This window comes from Boleophthalmus pectinirostris, unplaced genomic scaffold (genome assembly GCF_026225935.1).
Source record: "Boleophthalmus pectinirostris isolate CB_2022bp ecotype Guang Dong unplaced genomic scaffold, ASM2622593v1 HiC_scaffold_5, whole genome shotgun sequence".
Taxonomy (NCBI): Eukaryota; Metazoa; Chordata; class Actinopteri; order Gobiiformes; family Gobiidae; genus Boleophthalmus; species Boleophthalmus pectinirostris.
The window spans coordinates 16,973,733-16,998,199 of record NW_026571404.1 but is presented as its reverse complement, the minus strand read 5'-3'; the positions used below and the strand labels follow the sequence as shown (position 1 = coordinate 16,998,199).

Genomic DNA, 24,467 nt, shown 5'->3' with positions numbered 1-24,467 from the left:
CTACTATTTAACCATCACTACATCCAGGCCCTCTGACAGATACAGACTTGTTAAGACCTGGAGCAAAATATAGGAGGCAGCCAAGGACTGTGGCATATGGCCACAGAATATCAATGTCTTGTTTACTTGAATAAAGGTTGATTTTGTTCAACCAGCCTGATCAGTTTGTAATTTGAGTTGTAATAGATCATGCGCTAAAAAGAACATTATGCATAATAATTAATTAAATCAACAGTTACTTAAAGTTGCAATATGCAATTTTTCTGGAAAAATGAAATGGAGATCTGCCACTTTTTTGTTTCCAAGGTGTTTGCTTTGTCTGGAATATTCAAACAGTATAGCATTGAACAAATCTCTTGCAAATATTCAATGTGCAATTTTATTACAAAGGCAATACTTTAAAAATAGGCTTACTGTGATTGGGCCTGCGTCTCCATAGATCTGATCTGTAACTTTGCTTGGTGAGGTTACTTGTCTCTATGGAGACTGAGTTTAATGTCCTATTATCTCACATTTGGGGCTAAGCGACAACATCTCCATGGAGACTAGCAGGTGGTCAACTCTAAGTTACATAGTGCACCTTTAACCCCATAAATACAATGTAATGTGTATCATTTCTTCTTTTTTGCTTTATTAGCTCATGACCATATCTGTGATCTGGAGCAAGAACATAAACAATATGCAGATATGTCATGATGGAGTGTCCCCTGTGCTCTGTTCCAGGCTGTGTGTCGCACCAATGGCTTCTTCTCTCTGCCCGTGTCCAGCTGGTTTGGCCTGAGGAAAGCTGTGCAGCCTTTGGTGAAGAGGGTCTGTGACACGGACCGCCTTGTCTGCAGTAAGACCTGCCTCAACGCCAATGACATCGCCTTCGTCATCGACGGCTCCAGCAGCGTCGGCACAGGGAACTTCCGCACCGTGCTGCAGTTTGTCGCCAACGTGACCCGAGAGTTTGAGATCTCAGACACGGACACGAGAGTGGGAGCGGTGCAGTACACGTATGAACAGAGGCTGGAGTTTGCTTTTGGACAATACAATAACAAGGCCGAGCTACTCAATGCCATCAAACGCATCAACTACTGGAGCGGGGGGACGAGCACAGGGGCAGCCATCACCTATGCCGCAGAACAGCTCTTCAGTAAATCCAAACCAAACAAACGTAAAATCATGATCGTAATCACAGACGGGAGGTCCTACGATGATGTCAGGGCTCCTTCTCTGGCCGTGCATCGCCAAGGTGAGCAGTGCATACTGTCTATAGGTCTATAATAAATATACTGTTGTTGTGTACTGAGAAACCAATGTGCTCAAATAAAATAAATGAAGCATAGGTCTGTAGTGGGTGAGCTGACCATGGTCTAGCTCACCAATTAATCAATCAATTAACTTAAGGGGAAACTTAAATTATATAACAATACATCACATTTATTGGTTTGGAAGAAAACCTTCAAGTAGGTTATACAGTTTATAGGCTCTACGTAGTAATCAAAGTTTACAGTGGGCTGAACAAAAAGGCTGTCTCATTAAGTCCATATGTATTTCTCACTTCCTGTCTTTCTGTGTCCAGGGGTGATTGCGTACTCCATCGGCATCGCATGGGCAGCCCAGGATGAACTAGAATACATCGCCACAGACCCTGATAAAGACCATTCCTTTTTCGTGGATGAGTTTGACAATCTGTACAAATATGTGCCCAAAATCATCCAGAACATCTGCCAGGAGTTCAACTCTCAGCCCAGAAACTGAAGAGGGGGAGAGCAGAGACTGTACTGAGACAGAGGGGCATGTGGGACGTTCTGGACACTGTAAATGGAGTCACTTTGATGCCCACTAGGAGGCGCTGCATTGGCTACAATGCAAGTATAAATAAATACCCTCTACATAAACATAGCCATACCAGTTCATGGGAATGGTTCTGGAAAACCTTTGCATTCGCAGTTATGCAACTCATCACAATAAAGAAGAGGGCCAAGTCATTTGGTTTTCACCTACAGAATTCACCTTAGTATCTTCTTATGTCCTGGAGACCCTTTTCCATCATGTGTTATGCAGGCTAAAAAAAGTTACACCAAGTAATTTATTTAAATAAAATACATAATAAGGTTATCAGTGACTAGTATTTAAATGTGGTTGCTTAATACTGACAAGGCAAGAGGGAAAAATTGTATTTGAATATAAAATGTGTCCCAAAAATAACTTAACTTCCTCTATTGCCTTCAATTTTCAAAAGGTGCTTACATTTGTATAAATCTGTGTCTCCTAATGGGAAAGAGATGGTACATACTGAGGGCATTAAGTTCCTTGGAGACTTTCTTGGTGCTGAATTTATGGATATGGACGGTTTGTCAATAATGTAGAGGTATACTTGTCTTAATTTTTTCACAGTGCATTTTGCTTCCAACTCTGCAGCTTTTTCTGTTGAAAATATATTTATAATTTCATTGTTTGTAAATGTATATATTAAAATCCTTCCGCTAATGTTCAAATATTAATATTTTGTGATATTTTTAATAAAATTCTGAAAATATTTAAGACTTTTGGTCATGTGTGATTTTGTTCTCTGCTGTTTAATACTTGTATATTCATTTTGATCTCCATATTCCAACTTTTTGGTTCTTGATTCTCCAACTGTAGGTCATAAGAGGGTGCCAAGATCATTGGAGAAGTCCGATAGCAGGGATAAAACTAGGATATAGGTTATAATTTTATTTTAAAAATTCTCTTATTTAAAACAAGAATGCTTTCAATATGAATTTCCTGAACACAAACAAGACTTTGAATCATTGCAATTTAAGAGAAATAATTCTTTAATAATAATAATTTATTCATAAGTCCCAAACCACATGCTTTTACTGCCACTGTGCCACAGGAATTCTCAATTAAAAAAAACAAAAAAAAAAACAAGCACCATTGTATTGATCACTGGTGATAAAATTGGATTAACTGGACATGTAGGCAAATCCATGACTTTTTAAAATGAAGTATCTGCTCATCTGTCAGTAAAAGCATGTGTTTGAGTGCTGATTTCAGACTTTGGGGAAGAAATGTGATCAAACGACAATTGTCTATCAAGTGTGAATAAGAAAAAAAAAAAGTAGAAACAACAAATATTCAGAATCACATTTTACAGCAGGTTTTATTTGAACATACTTTCATATACAAACCAGTGACTGAGAAAACGGCTGATTGAAGCTGTACACACATGTACATCTCTGATTGGTTCCACCCACCTCCTCATTCACTGTACAGTTAGCTGCAGCGGTCTGCCCTCAGCGATGGTGGAGTTTGAAGTCTTTACAAATAGTCCTACAGTACTAAGTTCCTGCTAAACACTGGACTACTGTAAATATCAGGACATGAAACATCACACTGAGCATGTCCACACAACTGGGGAAAACTACAGAGTACAAGCCATTCAATTCAAACAAGAGCAAACTGGCCAAAATCAGATAGTTTTTCCTAAAATGGACATCTATAAGAACCAAGTTTGAATTGTCTTTATAACCAAAAAAGGTTAACTTTGGACACATGTAGTCTTACTTCTCAAGTGTACAATTAATCTAACAAACAGGCAATATATATCCCATTGTCTGTATCACTCATTAGCATTGCCTTGAAATGCACAAATTTGATTCCCCAACCACACTTTGTCAAAAGGAGCACTCAAACTCAAACGCTGCACAGTTAAGATTTTAAGACTGAATATATATTTTGTTTATTATAAGCATTTGTAATTTTACATCCAATGTTAAAATCAACAACATTGTGACAAACAGCTCCATGTCTTCGCCGCTTCCTCACGTTTTCCCAAAGAACAAGTTTGTTAAAATAACTTTTCAGACCTTTTGAAACCAAAGGCACGTTTGTCAAGAAGTGTTTTAAAAAGGAAAATAAAGGCAGGCCAGCAAGCAGAGTCAGTCAGGGATAGCTCTGAGTGAACCTCATGATTCTGGATCAACATAACTCGAGCCTGACATGTGGGCGGGGCCTGGCGGGTGGGCGGGGCCTGAGGGAGGGGCAGAGCTGGAGACCTCCAGTCCAGGTTTGAGTCCTGAGCCTCCAGTGGCGGAGGTGAGTCTGCAGGGGGCGCTGTGGCCGTACACCCAGGCCTGCCTGGATGGTTGATGGGGGACTGAATAGTTCCTCTCCACAGAAAGCCTGTTTCACTCAGGGACAGAGTCCTTCCCTTCTGCGTCTCTATTGGTCCCTGATCGAAGGAGGCGGAGTCAGAGGGCCGGGCCGCAGGGTCATACGAACACTTTCGCCAAAGCGTCTGCGCCGGCACTGGCGATGTAGCATTTAGTCGGATGAAATGCAACGTCGTGAATAGACTCCTCAAACTTCTTCCTGTGAGCCGTGAACTCCTGGATACAGGTCTTACTCTCCAGGTTCCACAGGCGGATGGAGCAGTCATGACCTGGGAGAGACAGAAGAGGTTCAGCGTGCAGGCATGAACAGAAAATACACTAAATCAACATAAAGCCAAACATTAAATATGAAAATGTGATCATGTTGAGACTAAGAGCTATATGTGAGTGGTGTAGTCTGTATCAGGGATCAGCCCTACAGCCTGAGGTCAGTGCTATCTGACACATCTTTGATAAGATCAGTCTGAGCCACAGCGGCTGAATCACTCACTTCCCGACATGAGATAAAGTCCGTTGGGGTCCACAGCTAAACTGGTGACTGCGTCAAGATGAGCAACCATAGAGTGGATGAGTTTCCCACTGTTGTTGTCATAGAACTTGATGTGGCGATCCTCCTGTGCTGTGATGGTGATGGGGAGGGTCGGGTGGCTCAGAACCTTGTTGATGTGAGAAGGTGTGCCTAAGGAAAAATAAGCAAAAACATCCCATTTATTGTAAAGGTGCACTGGAATCATAATTGTTTGTTTGTTTATTTTTATTGGGCAAGCTGTCATCTCATTACAGTGTCAATTTATTTTAGTATTTTCTCAAAAACCTTGAAAGTGACTTAGAAAATGATGCTCTGAGGCTAACTATACATTAAATATTTGGAGCTTTACCTGCAGTCACCACTAGAGGTTAGCAAAGAGCTGACTAACTTCATTGCTTCACCATCTAAACATAAGCTTTATTTTTTGGTACCCGCTGCTACATCTAGAGGAAGTGACTAAACAGTAGAAGCTAGCTGTTTAGAGGCAAAAATCCTGATAGTTTTATCTTCTCTGCAGGAGTCCCATTTCAGCTCTGGTTGAAGTCTCTTTTGTACCTTGCTCTGTGTTGGTGTCCAGACTCAGGACAAGCTGCTGAGTCTCCATGTTAAAGAGGCCGATCTCTCCACTCGTGAAGGATGAGACCAGATGAGCCGGTTCACTGCAGACCAGGTCCACCGAGGACGGGATACCAAGCTCTGAGAGACACAACCATTTACACTCATATACAAGATTCACAAATAAACTATATACAGTATTATATTCAAATACACTGACATGGCTGTCAGAAAGTAAAAAGAAGTAATTTCATAGTAGTTTCCTGCCATATTACTGCCTGTAGCTATACACTTATACTGTTAGCTATAACACTTTTTTCACAGCATATAAACTAGGGATGGGCATTCGATGAAATTTTCTTAATCGATCGTCGGAAGAATTAACGATCGATTATCGATTAATCATTAACGTTTTTATATTAAAATTATCATCATTATTATTACTATCTGCACTACTAATCTGCATAAATAAATTCAACTTTACGACATATAAACCGTAACCACTATAGAGCCACATCAATCCGTTTGACATTATTAATTATTAATGTGTTTAATTCAGTTTTGCGCAACTCTCACAGAAACGAAACTTAAAACCGCATCGCTAATTTGCATAAACTAAGCGAAAATAAAACTACAGCTCTTGTGTCGCTGATGCGGTCAATTTCTGTCGGATTAAAAGACATGACTCAGTGGAATACAGGTTAGTGTGACCATATTTGCGTTTGTCAAAACCAGGACACCGTACGGGGGGAGGGAGGTGGGGACTCGTCATCGACATTGCGCGACTCTCACCTGGTAAAACTTTTTCCCACTGGACATCGAAACATATGTTCCTGCTTTGTACACTGTGCACATGGACTCACACTTGTCCCGAACGCAACGGAAAGCGTGGACTTTCTTGTAGAAGTCATCGTTAAATACGCATTTGTGCTTCAGTACACTGCAGACTGACCGAATGTTTGTGTTTGCTCGCTCCTTCTGAGTGCAGAGAGACACATGTACAGACACCTGTTTGGTCACGCTACGCACAGCAACCTACATTCGGTTTGTCGATTAAAATTAACGTAATCGACGAAATTCTTAATGATCAATTATCGCTTAATCGATTAATCATGCCCATCCCTAATATAAACCAACAATCAGTCAAGAATAAGTCAAAAGTGAACATGTCTAGTGGGAAGAAAGGTTAGTACATACATAAAGGCTGCTATTTCAAAAGGTAGTCATCAGTGGAATGTGTCTGAAATTGAGAAATTTCAGCTCCCATCCAGAAGTAATTTTCAATCTGAAGGAACTGGACTGAGAAGCAAGAATTTAGACTAGTACTTTCAGATGGAAAAAGACTTCTTTCTGACAGTAGAGACATTTCAATTTCAAAAACATTGTCCAGACATTTTAGAAAAACCTTTTCTTCCATGGACTACTCCTGGACGAAAGACAGATTACACTAGCTTTACTTGTACGATATTTTACATGCTAGAAGACTGGACATGTCCATCAGGAAGGCCATGCAAAGATAAAGTGGATGTTTTTGTTGTGAGAAAACTGGTAAATGGTGCTGCTTTGTAAACAGAACATGTCTATTTGAGTTTAAATTTTAATAACATTTCTTATGTGTTTACTTTTATTCTCGTTGAAGACAGCCAGAGCTGGAGAGGTGGTGTTGTTGGCATCCCACAGTCGCACTGTCCCGTCAGCGGAGCAGGACAGGAGGCGCTGGTGAGCACTGCTGTAGACCAGGCCCCAAACAGAGTCTGTGTGCCCCGTCAATGCTCCCCGCAGTACAGAGGGGTCTGGGACAAGAACACAAAATATAAAACAACTCAGTCAATTTCCAATTATTAGCCATGATATTTTAAAGTATTATAGGGTTAAATGGTTGTAAAAAATACAAATTATATGAACTATTTAGTGTGGTGAAGCATAGAGGGTGACAATAATTGTGTCAAAAAAATGTAAATATTGCTCTGATATAGGTCGCCATACAACATATAGTTATCAAATATTTTTATCTCATATCAGACAGCTCTACAGTAAACCATCGGACAGAACAATATAAATCACTTTGAGAAGCATAACATGCATTCTAGACAAGATGCTCCAATAAGGCCAATCCAATCCTGTTAAATTTAATCTTAAGAACAGTATAATTATGATTTGGTAATTTAAAAAAAAAGCTCAACAAACTATGACCTATTACTACAACATTTTAAGTTGTTTACCATAAGAGTCATAGGGGTCGATGTTTGGATTGGGGGTGTTCCAGCACTGGATGGTCCCGTCCAGGCCTCCGCTGAAGCACTGGTCCCCAGTCGCACTCATCACCACACTGAACACTGCCCCCCTGTGGACACAGACAGGTATGATTCTGATGCTATGGGCTGAGTTGTGCAAGACATTTTTATTTATATGTATAATTCACTCAGTTCAATGAAATCTATTCAGGTGTTAAGTCATGACTGTACCTGTGAGCTCTGAACGTGTAGATGGGCTCCACATCTAAAGATGCACTCCTGTGGATAAGAAAGGGGATTCATTATAGTCATATCATTTTCTTACATACAAAACACTCAGGTGGACACTCAAACAAAACAATGAATAAAAAAATGTATAAAATGGTTAAAAATACATGTAGTATTTTAAAGCCCTTAAAATGAAACCAGTTCTTTATGGACTCCGGAGTGAAGAGTGGCATTTCATTAATAAGAAACTAAATCTGAAAACAGTGACAAGCTGCACCACAGAATGTCATTATACTTTCAATTCAACACCCTGAGGAAAGCCATAGGCTGAAACGCGCCGGGACTTTGTAAGTTGTCCATTAAGACATGCCGTAAACTAATAAAGGCATTTTATTTTTAACCAGTGAGTGCCTTGTTTTTTTTTTTTGCATCTTTCAACACCACCACCGTCAAACCCTGACAGACACTAAAACAATGGCCCTAAATACAGTGGGGACAGAACATCTTTCCTTAGAAGTTGAAAACATCTAAGCCCTGTCTCAGACTGGACTGGAGTTAGGGCTGGGTGATATGGGAAAACGAAGAATCACAATTTACTCTCTACATCATTCTCGAATTTCAATTTGCTCTTCTTCCATCTTATTAAAAACATAGACGTGTGGACTTCAGGCATAAAGGGCAGTGTCAGGATCACCACAGTTTTTTTTATTTCATGCTGATAGGACCAATAATTCCAGAGAAATTAACATTTATAAGTTGGAATGAGTTTGTACAACCTAATGAATAAGCGTGTTACTGCTAGCGGCAGAAACACGTGCATCACAAGTTTCACTCATAAACGGTGAGAAAACAGTCATTACTTTCTTGGATCTTGGATTAAAGATGAGAAGCACCAGAAGAAAAAGAGGAGAAAAAGAGAAGAAAAGGTGAGGAGCTGCGGCTGGCTCACAAAGCGGGAGAGGGGAGCAGTCAGACAGTACCGCAGACAGATTTAACCTTGTGAACATGTGAGAAGACAAAGGGACATGTTGTGACTCAGGCTACTTTTTTCTAAATAAGAAAGTGTAAAGCCTTGTCAGCACAACACACTCTTACTGCCACACGACTGGCTGTAGACCTGTCGATTAAAATGTCTTAAATGCCTTCTCATCGAGATTGACCAAAGTAGAGATCGCAATCTATAGATCTTTCGATTTTTGGCACAGCCTTAACTGGAGTATACCATCAATACAGTTTTGTTTAGGTGGAACTGTCATGAGTAGTACCCATCTGACCCACTTCAGCATGAATTTTCATTTTTAAAAATCCCCAAAACGTCAATAGATCTGAAAATCTCCAAAGATAATATAGATAATATAGTAGAAACATAGTATTTTTGACAGTATCAAATGACTTTACTTTTTGGCAGGAGCGGTTTTCTGGAGGTTCCACATCTTAAGCGTGTGGTCCTCAGAGGCAGTGACCAAAACAGGTTCCACAGGGTGAAAGGTCAAAGCCCGGATCCCGTCAAAGTGACTCCTCAAAGTGAACTTGGGGTTCCACGTCTTCCTCATGGCGTCTTTGTTGTTCCCAATCTGGAAAAAGAATGCAGGTATCCTGTTAGCAAACATACTGTAGTTGAAGATTTGTTTAGTAGGAAATCGCTGTTTCATATAGCATGTAATTTCTGTGAAAATGTTTTACATTTCAATACTTCCAAATGTGTCTGCCAACTTTTGTAGACTCTTCTAAGTCAAAGTAAATCTGTTACTGTGTATATAAAACCTAATAAATAAACCATTCTATAACCCTGATAAATTCTGATGTTAGCACTATGATTTGGCATATGTTTCAAATCTAAATGTAAAGTATTATTTATGTCACAGCAACGTTTGATTTATATATATAAAAAATTGTTGCATAATCATATATTATTACAAGATTATTAGCTGTGAATGGAAATGAATGATTTCACTATTTACCATCAAGTTAAACATATAAAGTAGTCGCAATGTTTTCTCAGAAGAACTGCAAGACTACAGTTTGACATTGTAAAAACCATAAAAAACAATATATTTGAAAGAGTTTGATCCTCAGTATAACATAAAAGTAGATCTATGTTGTCTAAAACAGTCTTGAACAACCTTTGCTTCTCACAGTAAGGGGCTGTTGAAAGTACACGCACACAAACAATACTTGTAAAGGCTTTTCACCCCCTCGGCGTCCGCCTCTGACACAGAACTCCATTGTGTTTTAATGTGTGGGAGATTGTGGCCTTCTTGGGATCAATAAACCACTTTGAACAATCTGACATTTGCTTATTGGGTTTTCCAAAGAATAAATGGCAAGATGGTTGATACTGGTGAAAAACTTTATGTGACAAATTTCACCTGAGAATTAATAGGCAATGGCGTAGTCATTGTTGAATGAAAATAACTGAACTAGATCAGCAACCATTACTGTATTAGCAAATTATATTATTGATTTGTTTGTCATGATTACATTTAAAAATGTCCAAAACCTTTACATTACATGAGTGTTTTTATATATTGACAGTTAGTTTACCCTTAGTTTGTTTAAGGAGGATAGAAAAAGATAAAGACATCACTATAATGCACTTACTTACAAAAGCATTTCTCATAAAACAAACTAAATAATCCTCACATTAAAACTGCATCACCCGCCTGCTGTGGCTGTACTCACGTCGTATGTGAGGCTGTCGGCCTCGTTGGCCACAGTGAGTCCGGCAAGCTCCCCCAGCCCCAGCTCGCTCTCCATGGCCTCGTCTGGACCCATAATGAACGCCTTCCCCGAGGTCGGAGGGAACGTCAGCGCCTCCACTGAACACAAACGACACAGAGTTAGACTAAATCATACAAGTACTTTTATGAGTCAGAAGTGTAAAATTAGTTAATTATTCAGTTTCAGTTTTTGAGTTTATCATGATTCATGTACACTTTTTCTTAAAGTTCACACTTCACAGTGATTGGTTAAATCAAGCTGTCAATCATTCAGAACATTATAGAAGTTGACCAACAGTGTCTGCGCTTGAGCAGCCAGCTGCATTAATACAGAAAGTGAAAAATAATAACAATCTGACCAAAACAGCAGACTGTCACAAGAATAAGATCACAATTTGATATTTATCACCATATTGTCCAGCTCTAGATATGATGCAAACCTCCCTCACGAACCTGTTGTTGAAGTTTTTGTGATGGTTCATAGATTAATACAGAAAATGTAGGCCTAGGTGTTGTATCTTACTATTGTAATACTGAGCCAGTACCTTGGCAGAGGTCTTCAGAACTCAATGAGTGCTATAGGTTAATTTTTTTTGTGGTAGTTAAATAGATCTGCATCTTTGTCTGTAATTCTTCAAAGTGCATATGATATATTGTTCCAAAAGCAATTATATAGTATCTTTAATTTTAGCTGTGCCAGATTTGTCTCACCTTCGTCCGTCCTGTTGGCTTCATGCTCGTTAAAGCGGGCCACATTGGGTCGGGGCTGGGGGGCGGAGGGGGGCTGCAAGTGGGACAAGTCCTCTGCATCTCTTAAATTAGCCAGCATGTCCTGCAGCTTAGACCGGTTGGGCCCTGTACAACAAGTTACAACAGCAGGCTTTAGTCTCCCGAGTCTCATTCCCATGAATGTATTCAATCTGGGAAACAAAATATATGGCATGAGTAACAGAAGCTGAAAAGGAAGTGATTAAAGGAAAAAGCAGAAAATTTAAGAAAACTTGGAATGTAAAGCAGGAAAATTGAAACCTTATAAACAAAACAGGGAATGTCAAAAAAAAAATAAAAAATGGATCGATCTATATTGAAAGTAACTATGTAAGCAGAAAAGTTACATAATGCAGCTTTAAAATATTAGGAGAGAATTCATAAAAACAAAATAATATCACCTTGAGAAACTAAGCTCACTGGCAGACATAAATAAATACTGAAGTTTAGCATTTTAAATAAACATGTGATATATAAAATGTAAAATCAGTCTGTGAAAAGTGAAAGTGCATTTTTAAATTAGATTATGCAAAACTGATTAGCCTGAAATGTTAGGCCATACCATCCACAGAATCTAAAAACTTCAGTACTGTCCGTGTCAGTCCCAAGCCTGTATAATGGTAGGGCATCTGACTTAAAACCTGTACCATTTAAATATCTAAATAGGCACATAAGGCTCAGATTTATTGTGATGACCTTAGATGGGAAAGTAAACAATACATTCATTCATTTAATCACAAATGAACTAAATGAAGTATTTATATAAATATTAGTATATATAATCTAAAGAATTTCTCACCTTTTTACATTTAAATTTCCTGACAGGTGCCTGTAGACCATAAAAAGAAACCCATCCCTCATTTTCATCTCCTCTCCTCCACACTCCCTCAGATGTGATAAACCAAGTGAGAAAAACTAAAATAGACCGATTGGAGAGATCTAAGTGTTAAAAATGGCGTCTGAATCAAATGAGAGGGAAGCAGAGACGAGCTGAGCAGTGTGGGATACAATAAAGCCCCATTTACAGAGAGCTGGTGTTTTAAATGTACAACCTAATGACTCTCACAAGTGAATGAGACTGCATCTGAAGTGCCTCTTAACTGTGAGAGCGGCAGTATCCACACAACTCACTGTTTGTTTGTACAGCTTTCAATTAAAAACAACAACAAAGCTATTAACTGGAGTACCAAGATGGCCGACACATGATGGTCGTTTTAATGAGAAGAGGATGCGTTTGCTTCTAGAGGCTAAATCCAGACTGTAGACAGATGGAGGAGTCGACACAGCTAACTTACACATGAATCTGTGATGAATGTGGACAAGATGAAGTGAGTTATAAATTAAGAGTGAACAAACGAGAAGGAGAGAAACATGCCGGAGTGAAGGAGAAGGCTGATCAGACAAAAAGGAAAATGGTTTTGACAGGACAGTGCAGAGGACAGTAGGGCTGAACAACTGGCATCAAAATGACATATGGGAAACTGCACTGATGTAAGGACAATAGTGGCCAAGTTTTTTTGCACTAACTTTAAAAACATTAAATGTAGTTTTAAATCTTGTCAGGGTTAATATAGATTAATAATATAATCAAAAAGCTATTCCTGAAATTTTTATAAACCACAAAACTAAAATATTTTTTTGTATGGAGATGTTATTGCTTTGGCAGGAATGTTCCACAGTATGACATTAAGTGTGTACAATCCCTCAGTCATCCAGGTAGAATCCGAGCCTGATTCATCAGTGCATTTAACTTCGGTTAGGATTCAGAAGATTAGCATTTGTTCGCTGGAAGGTAAGCGAGAACTTTTTTTATTTTAACCAATAGCTGCTATTTGGTCATCTCTTTGTTCTGGCTTTAAATCCTCGATATCGGGAATTGTTGCCAACACAGAACGTATGACTTCGTCTACATCCATCTCGACTGCTTTGTTTACTGTCGTGCTGTACCACACTGTGCGTGGTCTACAACTTCTGGGGTCTACAACTTCCTGACCCTAATGGACAAATGTATATTTATTGTAAAATTAAACTTTTGTCCAGTTGACAAATTGAATTTCTTCAGTATGACATTAGGTTTGTATCTATCTTCTATCTTGCATTTTATTTTTATGAAACACATTCGTACAGTGAATAGCACCTGATTGTTTCCAGGGCAGTGTGGAACATTTCAGTGTAAGCAATCAAATCTCAACAGAGAAAAGTAGGTGACAGACCCTCCACCACAAAAAATTACATAATCCACTTTAAATTTCAAATGTCCTTTTTTTAAATAAATGAAAACAGTATAATTTCCAGATGCTTTAGTGCCATTTTTGTCCGACTGTTCAGCCCTGGGACAGAGCAATGCTAAAAAACAAACAGAAAAAGCATCTGAGGGAGATGAGGAACCAAAGAGTGAAGTGTTGTTTTGGACCGAGGCCTCAGAGCTCTACAGAGAGAGGAGCAGGAGGGACTTACGCTTCACCCCCTTTTTGCCTTTGCGCTCCTTTTTGTACTGCTCCTTGAGTCTGGTTATCAGGCCGGGGTCCACGTCCCAGGCCTCTGTGACGGGACCCTGCTCCTCCTTGTCTATGGGACACACAGAGCCAGAGCTGCTCACATCCTGCTTCACTGGATTCAAGAGCTCCTCGACTACACACTATTCTAATACATCTAATATTTCAAATTCATACCCATTCTTATAATATTCTAACTAGTTCACTACTTTTCGGATTAAATTATAGGGGATGTATTGTGCGATTATGAGAAAGTACCAATCTAATATTAAATACTGGTGCATTAAATTACTGAATACTGTGGAAAAGTAACATTCAAATACAGTTTTAAAAGCAATCGTTAAGGTCTTGGCCACAATATGATTAGTATCTGTTCAGAGAATTGAACATTAAATGAAACCAAAATAATAGTGCAATAATATTAACAACGCACTTCATAAATTCATGAAAATGTTCAAAATATTATGCATGAAAATCAGTACTTTTTGATAGCTTGTCAGTACCGATAAATAGCAATACCTTGGTATTGATCTGCTCATCACTAACACTTTTCCACAATATCCCCAATAATTTAACTGAACATCTCGTATATTTTGGCCTAAACCAGACATCTAGGGTTGTTAAAACTTTGTGGTAATTTAGTGCTGACTCAAAGATATTATGCTGATTGGAGACACAGGAGTGGAGACACATTGTGGTCAGACGTTGCTATGGGAACACAGTGAAGGAACAAACTATGGGTTAAACAGAGAAACATCAAACATCATGAAATATGACCACAGCATGAGATATGGGTGACAAATACAAGAATTATATTATTACCTTATTCATAAACAAAAAAATAACAAGGGAATATTTGAATTAGGCTATATAATGGAAATGTCTGGGCCAGCAGTTCTGAAAATGCGGTTGTTGGTATAGGCTTTTAGTTGAGTTTCACAGTCCTGGTTTAGCCCTGGCTTGGCCCTGGCTTGGCCCGGCCCTGGCCTGGCCCTGGCCTGGCCCTGGCCTGACCCTGGCCTGACCCTGGCCTGACCCTGGCCTGACCCTGGCTTGGTTCTAATTTAGTAGCCCTGGTTTAGTAGCCCTGGTTTAGTAGCCCTGGTTTAGTAGCCGTGGTTTAGTAGCCTGGTTTAGTAGCCGTGGTTTAGTAGCCGTGGTTTAGTAGCCGTGGTTTAGTAGCCCTGGTTTAGTAGCCCTGGTTTAGTAGCCCTGGTTTAGTAGCCCTGGTTTAGTAGCCCTGGTTTAGTAGCCCTGGTTTAGTAGCCCTGGTTTGGTCCTGATTTACTCCCAATTTAGTAGCCCTGGTTTAGTCCTGATTTGGTCCTAATTTAGTAGCCCTTGTTTAGCCCTTGTTTAGTCCTAGTTTATTCCGAACTATAACATTATAGATTTGACTGTTCCTAACATTATTCTCTTATTTCTGTCCTGTTAATCAGTAAAATTGTAGGTGACATTCTAAATTAGAAATGATTGCCACTCAATAGTCATATAATAGCCATATAATTGTAGTGTGTCATGTAGTGAGTTTGAAACCCACTGTCCCATCTCTATGGTCAGTATTATTGTCCCACGTTTTAGACAGAACAGAGACTCACCCCAGTCCGTGCCGTCCCCTGGGTCTCTAGACTCTGGGGATGTGTCCATTTCGTCAGGACTGGACAAGAAGTCAAACACCTTCAGAGCCTCTACAGCGTCTGGGTCCTCGCTGGTGTCCATACTTGCCGGAGTGGTCGTGGAGGACGGCTTCTTGCGCATTATCTAAAGGAAATACAGGATCAGTTCACCAAGGTTTAACAAAGGAGACCAGTCATATATTCAGTCATGCTGTACTTACTCATTCAACAATTCAATACACAAAACAATATAAGAATTATTACATAAATATAAGATTATGTTTTATCCAGAGCTATGTTAAAGGGCTTGTTTCTGCTCGTGAACCATGTTTGAGAATTAACTGTTGGGCCCACCCACTAAATGACTAAAGTCTTTCACAGATGGTTGTTTCTCATCCACTTCATTGCCAACCTATGTCACACATTTGTGATAAAATTACACTGAGGTTGCTCAGAGTCATATTGTTTCGAAGGAAAGGATGTTTAGTCTTTCTACCTTGCCTTTTTACACATGTAAAAACGGTCTGAAAATGCAAGATGTGTCACACAGGGCAGTCAGTGCAGGTACAGACGCTTTTGAATGGGCTTTTTATGACTTTACACAGACTTTTTACATGCAGAGAGTAAACTCTCAATCTCAACACTGGAAGCTGAAAATAACTTCTAAACTTTCTTAGAGCTCATTACATTTGACCTGAATGCTAATCACTCTATAGCATTAATGAATATCTTCCTGCAAAGATTCTAAATTTGCATTTTAAAATGCAGCGGTACTTTAGTACAATGTTATTTGTTATTGTGTATAGCAAACAAAATTAGTTCATTCAATTTTGCTGTTAAGATGTTGTCCAACGTTTCACATAGATCTAAACCTAAAACGCAGCACAATGGATGGACAATGGACACTATGGGCTTCTCTTACAGTTCTGGACTCCACAGACATCCTGTCTTTGCCTTCGCTGTCTTCATCCTCATCTTCGTCGCTGTATTCGGCCGCTGCATTTTCTATGAAGTTAATGACCTCCTCCACAGCCCTGGTGTCTGAAAGCTCACTTTTTCTGAAAAAATAAAATAAAATAAAAAACAAAACAATATGTGACACTGTGGACTGAGTAGCATTTTTCATAAAAACAAAACAAAAAAAACTATGTGTGTATTCTCACTGCCTTTTTATTGAACTGTACAATTTAACTTTTTGTATAATTCTCATTGTTGTGTTTTTAGGGTGACCATGTTTACCATCTGTGCAGGGACTGCAGATGAAAAACAGCCTCTATGGCTAATTCTGGTACATTTACAGACATGCTGATTAATGTACACTGTCCCTGCTAAATAACCTAATTAATAAATAAATGAATGTGAAATATTATTATGTAAACATATCAAGTATTGTTTTACTGTCAGTTGTTGTAGTTAATTTATTCACAATTACAAATAACATTTTAAATGATGTAAGAGTTGTTTGTTTACATATTGTGCTCAGTGATAACAGGGAGACTAACCCTCTGTTGCCTTTAGCAGTTGAGTCCGTCCCATTGACCAGGGGCTCAGAGGTTTGGCGCTCCCCTGTCCGACTGCCACTGTCTCCAGCCAAACCCAACAGCGCCCGCACCCTCTGGGACTTCACATCCAAAATGGTGTCTGTGTAGCCGACCTCCTGCAGGTACCTGGAGCAGATACAAAGCAGACGTTATGACAAATGACAACTAGCTACATCTCTGTCAGCATGGCCATAGTTTTACACATAGCTGGCTTCAATTATGTTAACATTAAAAACATTTTCAAACTAATTTATGCACATTATTAAAAATCTAATCTAAATAATAAAAATTCCTGGATCCTGGTTGCCTAAAGTGTGCATTGATCAATCAGTTATAAGAATGGTGCTGGCAAAAGCTCTCAAAATTATTAGAATACAACCGAACCAATACTTTAGAAAGATGTGAGTATGGTTGCATCTCCCCTGAGTCAGGAGGACATGAGTGCCTGGTGTATGAGCCATTCAGTCTGTATCAAAACAAATATAACTGCTTATGAGCAAAAAACTAAAGTCACAGGGGACTAAAAAGCAGATTTCTGCAGAATCAAAGAGAGATGAACTAAAGAGGAAAATTAGATTTTGCTCGAAATGATAGATGACAAACAAGCTCATTTGTTTCACATGAAAAATAAAAGTTTATGGACCTAACTTTATTCTCTGGGAAAGACTAAAAACTGAAAAAAAAAAAAAAAAAAAACTCTCATATGAACCTGCCAACGCAACCCACATAAAATCAATATTAAGTCAATGGAATCACAAGTAAGTCTGACGTCACGATCATCAGCTCTGCTCTAGTTCACACTCTGGGTGAAGCACCTCAAGTAGATTCACTGTCGAGAGAGCTGCTGCAATCACACTTGCGAAAACACCAAATATAAAAAGGGACCGGCTAACACACAAGTCAACATGGGAAAGACCAAGTGCTAAACCAGCACCAGAACAGGATCAAATAAGACAACATCAGGATTAAGTTGAGCTCAAACCAGAACCAAACCGAGAAGTGTGAACACACCCAGAGGAAAGTGAGAGAGAAGGACAGATAGATAGTGCGTAGATGGAGACAGAGAGATATGGTAAGAGAAATAGATAGATAAGGAAAAAGGAAAGATTGGTGGAATAAAAAAGGGACAAAAAGGGGGGTGACAGAGAAAGTGTAAGAGAAAGTGAGGGAGGGCAGGAGAGAAAGAGAAAGGAAAGGAAGGTGGGAGATAGAGTGAGAAAAAGGGAGGGAGGGTCGGGGGAGAAAGGGTGAGAGAAAGGGAGGATTGGAGAGAATAAGTGAGAGAAAGGGCGGGAGGGTGCGAGAGAAAGGGAGAGAGAAAGGGAGGGAGGGTGGAAGAGAAAGGGCGAGAGAAAGGGGTGGGAGGGTGAGAGAAAAAGGGGGAGAAAAAGGGCGAGAAAAAAGGGGCGGTAGGGTGAGAGAAAAAGGGGGAGAAAAAAAGGGCGAGAAAAGGGGCGGGGAGGGGTGGGAGAAAAAGGGCGCGAGAGAAAGGGGCGGGAGGGTGGGAGAAAAAGGGAGAGAGAAAGGGAGAAAAAGAGTGGGAGAAAGGGAGAAAAGAGTGGGACAAAGGGAGGGAGGGTGGGGGAGAAAAAGAGTGGGAGAAAGGGAGAAAAAGAGTGGGAGAAAGGGAGAAAAAGAGTGGGAGAAAGGGGGGAGGGTGGGGGAGACAAAGAGTGGGAGAAAGGGAGAAAAGGTTAGAGAAAGGGGGAGGAGGGGTGTCTCTGCACATTATTGATTTGTTCCGACACAGACTGGTGAAGAAACCGGAGCTTCAGGATCAGAGTGTGGGACAGACAAGGCGTGGGGAACAGTCATAGAGATTGCGACACGTGGGAAGTTTGGAATATAAGGAAGTTTACCGGCAATCATAAAAAGAAAACCACAGTGTTTCCTTGTCTATATGAACTGGAAAAATGACTACATGACTCAAACATACTCACGCGCATTCACTCTTTAATTCTTCTTAATTGTTATATGCCTTAACATTGACTTGATTGACATTTTTTATTTATTGGATCAAAATATAATGCCCAAAAAGGAGCACAATCCCATGTTAAAAAACGCTGCACTAGAAAAAAAACCCCACATCTGCCACAATAAGTAACATCTCACAGTGACCAACAGGGGGAGCTTTACACCACATTTTGTTATGTAAATGCTGCAAAACAATTAGTACAGATGATGCTTTGTGTTTTAAGATCTGAAATGCTACGTTTTTAATCAAATTTACTCATGATTTAAGGATTGGTTTAAACTTGATATCATATATTTATACTCACTGTCTAAGGAGTTGGCGTCCTTGCTTCCAGGACAGTTGATTGTTGAGGGATCCAGATGTGTCATTCTCATTGGCCTCATCTGGAAAAAAAGAGAGCAAAAAGAACAGACTTTTATAACAACTGTAAAATTAGTACAAGTCACTGAACAACAAAATTCCTGCACTGGAACATATCTGCAACTGCGAGATTAGACAACTGGAGAGCATATGACTGCGGGTTTGAACAAAGTGTAGGATTTATATTATCAGTTGTTTATATTAATCAAATTGAATACAGCAATGAAAGCAACTGAATATATGCATTATAGACTGGTTTAATGCCATACTGTGAAAGATTCCAGGCAAATCAAGATTTCCAAGGAGACAAGCAAAGGTCAGACCTCCCCACGGTAAAGTTACAGAGTGCACCTGTAAGTCTTTACACCATGCAGTACTAAAGTATAATGATAGAGCTGATCCTGCTTTCTGAACATTAGAAACATGTGAGTGATTATGAAAAGTGCCCTCCACTCGGCTACAACTTTGTAAATTATGAATCAGTTTGGAGATATTTTTAGATCTGGAGATGCTGGACTGTAGCCATCGACAGCAACAATTAATGTATGAAGCCAGACTTTCCGCTTGTGGGGAATGGAGGGATTTTTAACAGTTGTTCAGTGTCAACTTCAAAATGTCATGTTTTGTATACTGCCATAGCTCAGAGAGATAAGCTCTAAAGATAAGCTCTGTAAAACATGTTAGAACAATGGTCTATTTATTCTATCAAATCTTTATGATGGTGTGGTATTTTTTGTCTATTTTTGTGGAATCACTAATAATAATATGAACAATATCACTAATACTTAGAGGTGTGCAACAATTACTGATATATCGTATTGTTTAATGTGATGATACAGTATCGATATTGTGGGCTGTTGTATCAATATATGGCCAAGAGTATTTTTTGGTGTATTTTACTCAATTATTTAGTTACAGAACTACAGTTTTGTTGCTTGTTTAGAGGAAGGAAACTCATTTATGAGACACATTTGACATTTTCACAGTTTTTGATGATTAAAATGGGTGTGTTTCATATTAACTTTGCACAAGAAGTGGTTTAACAAAGACTTTTTGTATCCCAGCCATGATTTAGAATTTATCTTTATTGAACTGTATCGAATCGATCTGAAATATATTATATCACATCGAAAGTGCACTGTATCAAGATATGTATCGTATCATGGCCTATATATCGAGGTACGCATCATACCAACAACTCCTTACTGATAACCATCCCTACCTAACACCCTTAATTATACAGTTAAAACACAATCTCAAACAAGATTTAAAAATTTATCATAAAATTCTCATAAAATGTTTTGTTGTCTAAGTGGGTCACCCCTAATTCAGGAGGGCAGGTGAGCGTATAACATCCTCTCATCTCATTTCTCTGCCCCCAAAACCTCACACTCTTCCTCCTCCTCCTCTCTCCCCTGTCTCCTCCCTCCTCTTCATCACCACTTGGAGAGCTCTGCGCAGCCTTATGAATAAACAGGAGGAGAGGAGGAGCAGATGAGACACAAACTCCTGCCTCTGTGATTGGAGAGGGCTCGAACATGAGAGGCCAATTAATCCACTGTAATGATACTGGAAACAGCCGTCGAGCCAAGAGAGAGTGAGACAGGGTTACACCAGGTACTGTCTCAAGAGGACAGCAGGCTGTAGTCGTCTAAAGACATGAACTGCTGATCGATTAGTTGGCTAAAAAAGGCTCTCAAAACTCTTAGGTATTTCTATGCATTTGATCCATACTGCACTCAAAAGACTACACCTGCACAAGAGTTCATCCAAAAACTATCTGCACAGAAAAAAACTGCAAGAAACCATGAATTTAAATGAAGGCAAATTAAACCTGCGCCCGATGATTCCACTAAACGACTAAAGGCCAACAGCCCACGAGGAGGGAGAAGCAGAGAGGAATTGTACTCAAATGTATAGGTATTGGTTCAAAAATATTCATACTCAAGCAGAAGAGAAAGTAGTTATCTTGGTTATTTTTAAAGGATTTGTGGAAAAATAGACATCATCATCATATATATTTGGGGAACTCCATACTAGGTTCAAGGTCGACACTTTTGGACATGTCTTTAATTTGCGCTCATGTGGTGTTTAATGTTGTTTAAAATGACCAGAAACTATTCTATTAAAGGCCAACAAATGTGCGCTGTCCCTTTAAATGTCACCTCCCTAAACCAATAACAGGTAGCCGTGTCGCTCTGCAGTGCACACATAAAAAAAACAACAAAAAGAAACAAAAAAAAACAAAGGCTCTTTCAGGAGATGTGGCCGTGATGAAATCTATCAGAGCAAAAAGAACAAGATTGGACTTGAACACGGCCTTCACATGCCGAACTGCACTGTCACTCCAGGTATGTGCACACGGGTGAGAATGAAAGAGGGAGAGAAGGAGGGAGATAGGGAGCGAGGGAGTGAGAAAGAGAGAGAGGGAGGGAGTGAGGGAGAGCGAGGAAGTGAGAGAGAGAGAGAGGGAGCAAAAGGGAGAGAGGGGGAGAGAAAGAGGGAGAGAGAAAGGGAAAGAGGAAGAGAAAGAGGGAGAGAGAGAGGGACAGAGAGGGAGCAAAAGGGAGAGAGGGGGAGAGAGAAAGGGAGAGAGGGAGAGGAAGAGAAAGAGGGAGAGAGAGAGGGACAGAGAGGGACCAAGAGGTAGAGAGGGAGAGAGGTGGAGTGAGAGGGAGAGAGGGAAAGAGAGAGGGAAAGAGAGAGAAAGAGGGAGGGAGGGAGAGAGGGATGGAGAGACGAAGAGCGAGGGAGCAAGAGGTAGAGAGGGAGAGAGACGGAGCGAAAGGGAGAGACGGAGAGAGAGGGTGAGACAGAGGGAGGGAGAGAGAGTAAGAGGGGGAGCGAGAGGAAGAGAGCAAGAGAGGGAGCAAAAGGGGGAGCAAAAGAGAGGGAGGGAGAGAGCAAGTGAGAGGGGGAGCGAAAGGGAGTAAGAGGGAGAGAGAGGGGGAGAGAAAGAGAGATAGAGTGGGAGGGAGTGGGGGGGAGCAAAATAGAGGGAGCGAGAGAGAGGGAGAGAATGAACAAGAAATAGAGAGTGGGAGGGTGAGGGAGCTTGAGAAGATGGAGAGAAAAAGAGAGAGAGAAAGGAGAGTTTTTTTTTAAATTTTTAACAGACCTTTATTGTGTCCATCAAAAACATTTTGCATTGAAGAAGGATTGAGAAAGGGGAGAGAGAGAGAAAAGACAAACAGGAGAGGGAGAGAAAGCAAATGAGGCTCACAGTGATAATAAGCACAGGGCGATATTGAAGTCTGGATCACGTTCATCAAAATAACAAAATAAAATGACAATTATTGAGATGAACGCATTATTAAAGCTGCTGACAGTTACAAAATAATATGGATATCTATAATTATAATGTTTATATTCTTATTATGAACAGATTCCATATTTAAACAACTTCATTCTCATGGATAAGTAGCTTTTTCTGCACAAGGGAGGCTGAGAGAAAGAGAGTAAATGAGTGTGTCAGAGAATAAACAGTGATAGAGAGAAAAAGGAGACAGAGGAAGAGAGTGAAAAGAGGAGAAAAAGATGAAGTGAGAGTGAGAGAAAATGGAGAGAGTGAAAGATTGTAACAATCTTTCACTCTCTCCTTCATCTCTCTCCATCTGCATCATTCAGAAAGAGTGAAAGAGAGAGAGAAGTGAGAGAACAGGAGAGAGGGAGGGAGTAAGGAGCTAAAGAGAAAGGAGTGAAGAGAGGGAAAGAATGTAGTAAAGAGGGAGGAGAGAGGGACAGCGAAAAGAGGAGAGTAAGAAGATTAAGTGAAAGTGAGAGAATATGGAGAAAGTGAATGACTGCTGCAGAAAGTGAATGATTGAGCAAAAGAGTGAGAATAAGAGAGAGAGTAAGAAACAAAGAGCGAAAGGGAGAGAGCGAGTGGCTGCGGTGGCAACTTAAATCTTACCAGAGTCATAGCTGGGGGGCTTCATCTCGCCTTGGTTCAACTCTGTGCCATATTTTAGCTTGTGGTACTTCGCTCTGAAAGAAAAACAAATAAAAAACAAATAAATGAGTAAAAAAATAAAAAAATAATAAGCCAGCAAATAAACGAGTGACTGGGACTAGCTGAGAAAATATGGAGAGTCATTAAAAAGGCCATTACAAAAAGCATTAGCCCTGACAATCACCAAGCCGAAAGTTTCCAATAATATACAAATTTTCCCCGAAAATACATAGAATACAAGTGAGGACAGACTATTTGTTTAATGAGAAATGACAAAAGTTAATGGACTTTTGCAATGTAATGTAGTCTTTTTAAAAACAAATTTCAGTCAATTGGTTTCGTCTCGCCAAGAAATATTACGATAAACCCAACACTGAAAAAATTAAAGATCTGATGACATGGTAATAACACATTTTTGATGTCAGGTTTTGCTACCAGAGAATGTTTGGGCATTCCTTAACGCTACAGTACATGTGTGAGCAGTGACAAGACTTGTTTGTCTCACCAGAGGAGTTTCTAGGAATGTCTCCCAGTCATTTAGTGGGAAATGCATATGACTGACATATAAAATAAACTATAGTATTTCACATGAACACCCCAATTATTTCTTTTTGCATTTTTTTGTACAATGAGCCAGTGTAATCCCTCATTCCTCCAGGAGTGATTCAGTGCAGAGGTTTCATCAAAGGTCATCTGGACTCATACCTCATAGCACTGCCTGTTCATTCTTCTAAATTTAGTTCACTTCCTAACGATTTTAAGGTCTTATATATGCATGATGTTGTTAAATAACGGGCTGACTCATGACTGTAGAGGTACAGTCTCCTGAAAAACATTTAGTCATCCACTTTTACCTTTTTAGTGAAAACATTTATAAATATGAAGTTAACCTTGATGCGTTGGTGTTGAACCCAAGATCAGAGAGACGAAAACTCACACTACAGTAATATATGAAGAAAATGTAATGAATGCAACAAAGAACCAGCATTTCAACGTGTTCCCTCAAATGCAAAGTTAACATGCATGGGATTGCTCTAGTTGTACTAATCAGTGTTTTGTAATTATTTTTTTCTTCACTATTTACTTCTGAACTATGTACCGTCTCTAAATTCATTTAGGGATGATTGACACATGATTAACCACAGAGATACACAAAACAAACACGGCGGCTTAAAAAATGACATGAAAAACAGCGCAGGAGTCTGTCGAATCAACAAGCAAAAATGTAAACTCTGTAAATCTAAAGTTAAGTATTTAATACTAAATTTATTCATTCTGTAATAACGATATTCTGGACAAAACGTTCTCCTTCACTGCTGCTTCCTCTCTCCACTCCGCACAAAGAC

General features: G+C 39.6%; 2 protein-coding genes across 3 annotated transcripts in view; one reads left to right on the top strand and one right to left on the bottom strand.

Annotated features, from left to right (window-relative positions):
* The window catches only part of vit (vitrin), a 39,065-nt gene extending 36,539 nt beyond the window's left edge, over window positions 1-2,526 (top strand). For both annotated transcript variants that reach the window (XM_020921288.2, XM_020921284.2), the window contains 2 exons: window positions 724-1,237; window positions 1,568-2,526. In XM_020921288.2, the coding sequence (XP_020776947.2) occupies window positions 724-1,237; window positions 1,568-1,746 (693 nt within the window). In that variant the 3' untranslated portion in view covers window positions 1,747-2,526. The remainder of the gene's footprint in view (window positions 1-723; window positions 1,238-1,567) is intronic.
* Window positions 2,527-3,117: 591 nt separating this feature from the next.
* Window positions 3,118-24,467, bottom strand: part of strn (striatin, calmodulin binding protein) — a 45,017-nt gene continuing 23,667 nt past the window's right edge. The window contains exons 3-17 of the mRNA XM_020921055.2: window positions 23,083-23,156; window positions 19,114-19,192; window positions 16,796-16,960; window positions 16,216-16,351; window positions 15,276-15,438; window positions 13,640-13,750; window positions 11,126-11,269; window positions 10,377-10,513; window positions 9,093-9,268; window positions 7,698-7,745; window positions 7,455-7,576; window positions 6,855-7,025; window positions 5,233-5,373; window positions 4,639-4,827; window positions 3,118-4,417 (exon numbers count right to left, since the gene is read on the bottom strand). Coding sequence (XP_020776714.1) covers window positions 4,248-4,417; window positions 4,639-4,827; window positions 5,233-5,373; window positions 6,855-7,025; window positions 7,455-7,576; window positions 7,698-7,745; window positions 9,093-9,268; window positions 10,377-10,513; window positions 11,126-11,269; window positions 13,640-13,750; window positions 15,276-15,438; window positions 16,216-16,351; window positions 16,796-16,960; window positions 19,114-19,192; window positions 23,083-23,156 — 2,026 coding nt within the window. The 3' untranslated portion in view covers window positions 3,118-4,247. The remainder of the gene's footprint in view (window positions 4,418-4,638; window positions 4,828-5,232; window positions 5,374-6,854; window positions 7,026-7,454; window positions 7,577-7,697; window positions 7,746-9,092; window positions 9,269-10,376; window positions 10,514-11,125; window positions 11,270-13,639; window positions 13,751-15,275; window positions 15,439-16,215; window positions 16,352-16,795; window positions 16,961-19,113; window positions 19,193-23,082; window positions 23,157-24,467) is intronic.